This window comes from Cebus imitator, unplaced genomic scaffold (assembly GCF_001604975.1).
Source record: "Cebus imitator isolate Cc_AM_T3 unplaced genomic scaffold, Cebus_imitator-1.0 Scaffold286, whole genome shotgun sequence".
NCBI lineage: Eukaryota > Metazoa > Chordata > Mammalia > Primates > Cebidae > Cebus > Cebus imitator.
The window spans coordinates 1,012,848-1,021,120 of NW_016107601.1; the positions used below are offsets into that span (position 1 = coordinate 1,012,848).

At 34.2% G+C, this 8,273-nt stretch overlaps 1 protein-coding gene across 4 annotated transcripts in view; it reads right to left on the reverse strand.

Moving 5' to 3' along the window:
- The window catches only part of LCLAT1 (lysocardiolipin acyltransferase 1), a 181,612-nt gene that overhangs the window by 97,749 nt on the left and 75,590 nt on the right, over positions 1-8,273 (reverse strand). For 2 of the 4 annotated variants that reach the window (XM_017501946.2, XM_017501947.2), the window contains one exon: positions 7,665-7,863. In XM_017501946.2, the coding sequence (XP_017357435.1) occupies positions 7,665-7,863 (199 nt within the window). Of the gene's footprint in view, positions 1-4,905; positions 7,092-7,664; positions 7,866-8,273 lie in introns of those variants that run through there. The other 2 variants (XM_017501948.2, XM_037729021.1) reach the window with 2 other exon arrangements.

Consider the following 8,273-nt stretch of genomic DNA (forward strand, 5'->3'; position numbering starts at 1 on the left):
AAAAAAAAAAAAAAAAAAACCTGCAAAAATCATATCTATAAAGAGCCTATATCCAGAATTTTTGAAGAACTCTTATAGACCAATAGTTAGAGAAGAAACCCCATAAATAAAGGAGAAAAGATATGACTACAAACGTCACAAAACAAGCTATATGAATGGTCAATGAGCACACACAAAAAGGTTCAAAATCCCTAGTCTTAAGAGAAATGAAAATTAAAATCACAGTAAGTTACCACAACAAAGCCACAAAAATAGCTGAAGTCAGAAAGACTAAAAATACTGAATGCTGACAAGGATATACGACACCTGGAACTCTCTCTTACATTATTGGTTAAAATTTAAAAGGAGAAAAATTGTATGGAAGTTATAAAGTTGAACACACATTTCCCATATTATCCAAGGGTTTGGGTGCAAAAGCGTACAAGGATACAACCTAACTGTTGTGAGATACATGATGGTATGCAATTTAAAACCGGTTAATTTTATTGAATGTAAGTAATACATTAAAAATAATATAAAAGTATGGTAAATAAAACAGCATGGTACTCATGCATAATTAGATCAACAGAAGAGAACAAAAAGTCTGGAAATAGACCCTATAGAAAATGAAAATTCAGAATAAAATAAAACCTGATAAAATGTGACATTTCAAACTAGTCAAGAAAAGATTATTCAGAAAAGAGTACGCGGCTGAGTAGCTATCTGGGGGGATAAACAAGAAGTCCCTTTCTCCTAGCAATTTTTTGGTTTTTTTTTTTTTTTTTTTTTTTTTTTTTTTTTTGCTTTTTGAAGAGACAGTGTCTCACTCTGTCACCCAGGTTGGAGTGCAGTGGTACAATCATAGCTCAATGCAGCCTTAAACTCCTGGGCTCAAGTGATCCTCCTACCTAGGTCAACTAAAAAGCTATAATTACCATGCCCAGTTCTCCTAGCTTAGACGAGAATAAGCATGACAAATGAAACCATAAAAGCATGATGGAAAAGCTAAGTTGACTATAAAATCCAGATGACATAAAAGATTAATTAGTTTGACTGCATAAAAAAGGACTTCCAGTAGAAAAAAAAACCTAACCAAAGAAAAAGGGCAAAAGACAGAGAAAATATAAGCAACCTGCCAAAGATAAAATGTTAATATTTCTACTAAGAATTAGTATAACTCAACAGGATAAAGACTAACATTCCAATAGAAAAATGTCTAGCTTCATCATCTTTAAGAAAACTAAATATAAACCTACGTTGAAATATCTTTTTTATCTAACTATAAGTTTGACAAAGACCCAGGTATTTCATAGCACCATGCTGTTGAGAGTATAATGAAACAACATATATACTGTTGTCTGAAACAGAAACTGATTTAATTCCTATAGATGGATATGGACAGTTATCTCCCATACTATGATCCAGGTTTCAATTCTTACTGATAAATTCAGTTTTATGTGAAATACTGCACAAAGAAAATCACTGCAACATTATTAGTAAGTGCTAAAGACTGCAAAAATTTAAACAGTGGATGGGTTAAAAATATCATGTATCCTTAAATACTAAAAATAACGCAGCAGTGGATACGCTGACAGAGAATAATTTCCAACATATATTGCTAAATACTTTTAAAAAAATAAAATATGAACAACAGTGTATATATTTTGTTACACCCATTTCTATTAAAAAAATGAGTGTAATAAAATAATCTACTTGTATATGCATGGTATATCTCTGAAGACAATTGGTAATAACTGTTTTGAGGAAATTGAGTGACTACAGAGCCAGCATGGGAAAAAAATTTATTTTCTGTACACAACTCTTTGTAGCTTTGATTTTGTATAATGTACCTGTTAATTATAATACATAAAAGTTAAGTAATTGAACATTTCATTTAAAATTAAATATTTTTTATGCCTTGACTGTAGAATTAAACAGACCTGGTTTCATAACTTATTGCCACCCCACAGTTCTATGTGTAAGAAGGCAAATTACCTAATATTCTTAAACTCCATTTTCTTTAAGTGGATGATGTTATGATATGCAGTTGTGACCTTTAAATAAGTTAATGTATATAAAGTCCCTTACACAGTATTCTGCACACAGCATATAATACTAGAAATTTTTACCTTTTCCTTTTTCTGAAATTATAACCAAATTGAATGACTCAAATTTTTTTTGACATCTAATTTAAGATGGACCATGATTAAGGAGTACAAACCATTGATCTAAAAAAGATTCCTTAAAATGATTAGTGGACAGTTTACTTTAGCCTGCTCTATACATGGTAATCTAAGGTTTTTGTTTACATAGTCTTACAATACATGTTCTTAAATAAATTGAATGTAGACCAGCTAAGTCTGTTAAACAGAATGTCTGACATTAAAAGAGAACATTTAATGGTGTCTAGATCCTGACTAAACATGCTTGGCTCTCAAGTTTTATTTTTAAAAAGATTAGCCAGGCATCATTGTGCGAGCTTGTATTAATAGTTTCAGTTACTCAGGAGGGTGAAGTGGAAGGACCACTTGAGCCCAGCAGTTTAAGACTACAGTGAGCCATGATCATGCCACTGTACTCTAGCATATGTAAGAGTAAGACCCTGTGTCTCAGAAAAAAAAAGAAGTCGGGGGAGGGTGGTAGAATTCAGTAGTGAAGCCATCTGGTCCTGGGCTTTTCTTTGCTGGGAGATTTTTAAAATTATTAATTTAATCTCATTACTTGTTATTGGTCTGTTTGGGTTTTCTATTTTTCCCTATTTCAATCTTGATAGTTATATGTTCAGGAATTTATCAATTTCTGCTATGTTTTCCAATTGGCTGGCATATAGTAATTCATAATATCCTCTAACGGTCCCTTGTATTTCTGTGGTATCAGTTGTAATATCTCATATTACACTTCTAATTTTTTATTTACTAATATGTTTTTTGAGATGGAGTCCAGCTCTGTCACCCAGGCTGCAGTGCAGTGTGGCAATCTCGGCTCACTGCAACCTCCACCTCCTGGGTTCAAGCAATCCTCCTGCCTCAGCCTTCCAAGGAGCTGGGATTACAGATGCCTGCCACCATGCCTGGCTAATTTTTGTATTTTAGTAGAGACGGGGTTTCACCATGTTGGCCAGGCTGGTCTAGGACTCCTGACCTCAGGTGATCTGCCTGTCTCGGCCTCCCATAGTGCTGGGATTACAGGCATGAGCTACCACACCTGACCTATTTTTTTTTTTCATCTTCTCTCTTTGTTAGTCTAGCTAATGGTTTATCAGTTTTATTTATCTTTCCAAAAAAATCAACATTCCATTTCATTGACCTTTTGTATTTTTTAGTCTCTATTTTGTTTAGTTTTGCTCTGATCTTTCTTATATCTTTCCTTATAACTAATTTTCAGCTTGGTTTGCTCTTGCTTTCCTAGTTCATAGAGGTGAATTAGGTTATTTATTTGAAATCTTTTTACCTTTTTGATGTAGGCATTTATTGCTATATGCTGCACTCTTACTACTGCTTTTGCTGTATCCTACACATTTTGGTATGTCATGTTTCTATTTTCATTTGCTTCAAAAATTTTTTTTATTTCCTTCTTAATATCTTGATTGACCCATTGGTCATTCAGAAGGATGTTTAATTTCCAAATATTGGTACAGTTTCCAAATGTCCTCTTGTTATTAATTTCTAACTTTATTAGATTGTGGTCTGACAGGATATTTAACATAATTTCAATATTTTTAAATTTGCTGAGACTTATTTTGTGGCCTAACACACGATCTGTCCTGGAGAATGTTCCATGAACTGATGAAAATAATGTATATTCTGTGGCTGTTAAATAAAATGTTATTTAAATACCCATTAGGTCCACTTGGTCTATAGTGCAGTTTAAACCTAGTATGTCTTGGTTGATTTTCAGCCTAGATCATCTACATGTTGCTGAGAGTGAGGTGTTGAAGTCCCCAACTATTACTATATTAGGGTCTGACTCTCCCTTTATATCTAACAGTATTGGCTTTACATATCTGGATGCACTGATGTTTGCTATTTATATATTTATAACTGTTATATCCTCTTGCTGAATTGCTCCCTTTATCATTATATATTAATAGTTGCCTTCTTGGTCACTTTTTATGTTGCAGGGTTTTTTTGTTTTTGTTTTTGTTTTTAACTTGAAATCTATTTTATCTGATGCACTATACCTACTCCTGCTCATGTGTGGTTTCCATGTGCATGAAATTTCTCTATTCCTTCATTTTAAGTCTATGTGTATCTTCACAGGTGACGTCAGTTTCTTATAAGCTGAATATAGTTGGGTCCTGTTTTGTCTTTTTTTTTTTAAATTCATTCAGCCAGTTTATATTTTTTAATTGAAGAATTTAAATACTTTACATTCAAGGTTGTTATAGGTAAGGACTTATCCCCACTACTTTTAAATTGATTTCTGGTTATTTTGTATATCCTTTGTACCTTTCTTCCTTATTGTTTATGCAATTTGGTGATTTTCTGTAGTGTTAGTTTGTTCTCTTTTTCATCTATATATCTGTTCTACCCGTATGTTTTATCTGCATGTTTTCAAGATGGTTAGATATGTTTTTTTTGTTCCAGATGCAGAAGTAATTAATCATTTCTTTTAGGACCAGTCTAGTGAGGATGAATTCTCATTTTTGCTTATCTGGGAAAGACTATTTCTTCTTCATTTGTAAAGAATAGCATTCCCAGTTATAGTATCCTTGGCTGGCAGTTTTTTATTTCAGCATGTTGAATATATCATTCCATTCTCTCCAGGCCTGTAAAGTTTCTGCTAAGAAATCTGCCATTAGTCTGATGGGGATTCCCTTTTATGTGACTTTGTACCTTTCTCTAGCTGTTTATAGAATTCTCTCTTTGACTTTTGAAAGTTTGACCATAAAGTGCCTTGGAGAAAGCCTTTTCAGGTTAAACTTACCTGAATGAAGATCATTGGGCTTCCTGTATCTGGACGTCCATATCACTCCCAAGACTTGGAAGGTTTTCAGCTATTATTTCATTAAGTAGGTTACAATGCCTTTTTTTAACCTCTTCTTCTCCAATTCCCATAAAACAAAAATTGATCACTTAATGGTGTTCCATAGGTTCTGTAAGCTTTCTTCATTCTTTCTTTTGATCTGACTGGGTTATCTGAAAACACAAGTTTTCAGTTTCAGAAATTCTTTCTTCTGCTTGATCTAGTTTATTGTCGAAGCTCTTGATTTTACTTCATTTACTGAATTTTTCAGTTTCAAGATTTGTTTGGTTCTTTTTTACACGATCTACCATTTTCCTGAATTTCTCATTCAGATCATGATTTATTTCCTGATTGTGTTTGAATCCTTTATCTGTGTTCTCCTGTATTTTGCTGAGTTTCTTTAAGATCTTTATTTTGAATTCCTTTTCAGGTATTTGATAGGTTTCCTTTATTCTGGAGTCCATTAACTGGAGAATTCTTGTGTTCCTTTGACGGTATCAAGTTTCCTTGCTTTTTCACATTCACTGTGTCCCTACACTGGTATCTGTGCATACGATGGAACAGTCACTTTTTCCAATTGTATGGTATAGTTTCTATAGGGAGAAACTTTTTCTTGTAGATATGTCATATAGTGTCAGTTGGGTAGAGTGCTTTGACTTTGGTTCTGTGTAAGAACAGTAATATGGACTCCATATGATGTCTTCAAGCTTTCATCAACATCAGTGGTGTCTGTGAGTGCCTCACTAGCCTAGGCTGCAGTGGTTTGTGGATGCCATAGTGTGGCTTTACAGGAGGCAGGGACACTGGGAAGGCAAGTCTTTTGGCCCTGGTGGGTGAACACATGCATGCACACAATGCCACCAGAAAGGACAGAGTTGCCAGCAAGCCCCAGGTGCATATCATTCTACTCTTAATCTTCTTCTCCCCACTCTTAGTACTCTTCAATTCATGAAGATGGGAGGGCAGAAGAAAATGTTTTGGAATTTACTTCTCTTCATAAATCAATTGAAAGTTTATGGCATTTTTTGTCTTCTCACACTACACAGATGGGTGATACATGGTTTTCTTTCCTCTCCTTGATTTCATAATTTTTTTAAAATAAAGGTGACAAAAAATACACAGTTGCCACTGTCCTACAAAAACCTTTGTAAGAAGACTTTTCATTACGGATTCAATCTCTATTAGACACATAATAGAGATTGAATGCAGTTTTTTCATTTTCTGTTAATGTCAGATTTTGTCAGTTCCATTTTTCTGTATTTTTAAAATCTCATATACAGTACTTTTAAAGTCACTGGCATAATGTTATTCTTAATATCCTGTTAGTATATTTCATGTAGAATCAATCTTGCTATTGGTAATATGTGCCTTTTTTATTTATCAGTCCTCTGGCAATTTTTTAAATACTGAGATCTATGACACATCTTCAATCTGTGAGGTCTATGCTCCCTCCCTTAGAATCTTTGAGGATGGTAACTGCTTCTACCAATAACACATGGTAGGAGTGCTGCTATTTGAATTCTAAGGCTGGGTCATAAAATACCTTGTAGCTTCTTGCTAGTTCTCAAGTGAGAGCGTTCTCTAGGGAAAGCCAGCTGCCATATGAGAAATCTGACTAACCTGAGACCACTATATTGGAAAAGTGGCAAAGAGAAAGATAAAACTGTAAGTACAAAAGCAATTAAAACACAAACAGTAAATCAACCACAAACACCCTTACTAGACTACCCTTACTGGCCTATCATGTGACGGCCTGACCTTTGCCCTCACAAATCATAAACCATGTCAGTACACTAATAGACACAGGGTTTAAGAGTGTAAATAGTTTAAATAAGTAAGAAATGTTACCTAGGTAAACCACAGAAGTATAAATGTAATCAATGAGGCTATCAGGAGTATACAGTGTACCCATGTGAATAACTGGTTTGAATATATTTATAATCTGTTCCTCTCCCTCATTTAACATTAATAGCAAGTTAAGAAAGGAGGCCATTTATTTTTAACATGCAATGCTGAAATATCGCTACTTCTCCAACATACAATGAACATGTTGTATTCCTAGCCATTTAAAATAAACATTTCCAGGAACTTTAATATTATATTATACAAGCACAACCGGGCATGGTGGCTCACGTCTGTAATCCAAGCACTTTGGAGGCCAAGGTGGCGGATCACCTGAGGTGGGGAGTTCAAGACCAGCCTGACCAACATGGTGAAATCCCGTCTTTAAAAAAAAAAAAAAAAAAGACTTTTTTTAAAAAAAGTTATAGTTTGGGGAAGTTCAGAAAGTACCAACACCTAGTATAATGCTTGGAACCTAGGTATTCAATTAATATTTACTACATAACTATGAATGAATCAGTTAATGTCAAGTACTTTATCAGCACAGACCAGTTTCTGGCCTCAATCACAAGTACTACATGCAATAAAAAGTTACTGAACTATTAATTCATATCCTTCAATTTGGTGATCCTCAGACACTATATATCCATTTCCTTGAGAACAGTTTATTTCTCTTTCAGAATAATACTTTCAAAAAAGAGATTAAAATAAAGTCATCTGCCATAGCAGATCCTCTAAAGACAAAAGAACCTGAGATTTTTTTTAGCCCAATGAGGATAAAAATAGAATCCTTTTTAATGCTTAAGTCAGTTTTACAGTGGGTGCATTACATATAAAATTAACGAGCCACTTAAAATAATGTATGAGTAATAACCTACCGAATCCAGGAACACTTTTGAGACTGGCTTTGAGGCAAATTTTCTCCCATCTGAGGTAGCTATATCGCATCAGACAATTCCACAGGAACATCCAGTCCATTCTCGTCCGATGGTTCATGATAATGACACTTCTTTCTCCAGGAACAAATGCATCCCCAGTTATGATCACTTTTACACCAAACATGGTCTCCAATAGTGCCTAAGAAAATAATACAGATATAGAGCAAATTAAAGTTATGATTTTCCAAAGGTAAATTTTGTCATGCCCTATAAATAAATCTTACGATTTCTAATAAGTAAAAGTATAGTATTTCCCATCATCCTTGCCTCTATGATAAAAAATTGAGGGGTGAGGTTATCTAGAAGATATCAAGCACTATTTCTATTTTAAGCTTCTGGTGATTTCCTAATTAAAAAATGCTAACTCCTCGATATCAAGATATCTTATTAAGTAAAAAGAAAATATAGGCCGGGTGCAGTGGCTCACGCCTGTAATCCCAGCACTTTGAGAGGCCGAGGTGGGCGGATCATGAGGTCAAGAGATCAAAACCATCCCAGCCAACGTGGTGAAACCCCCTCTCTACTAAAAAATACAAAACAAAAAAAAAA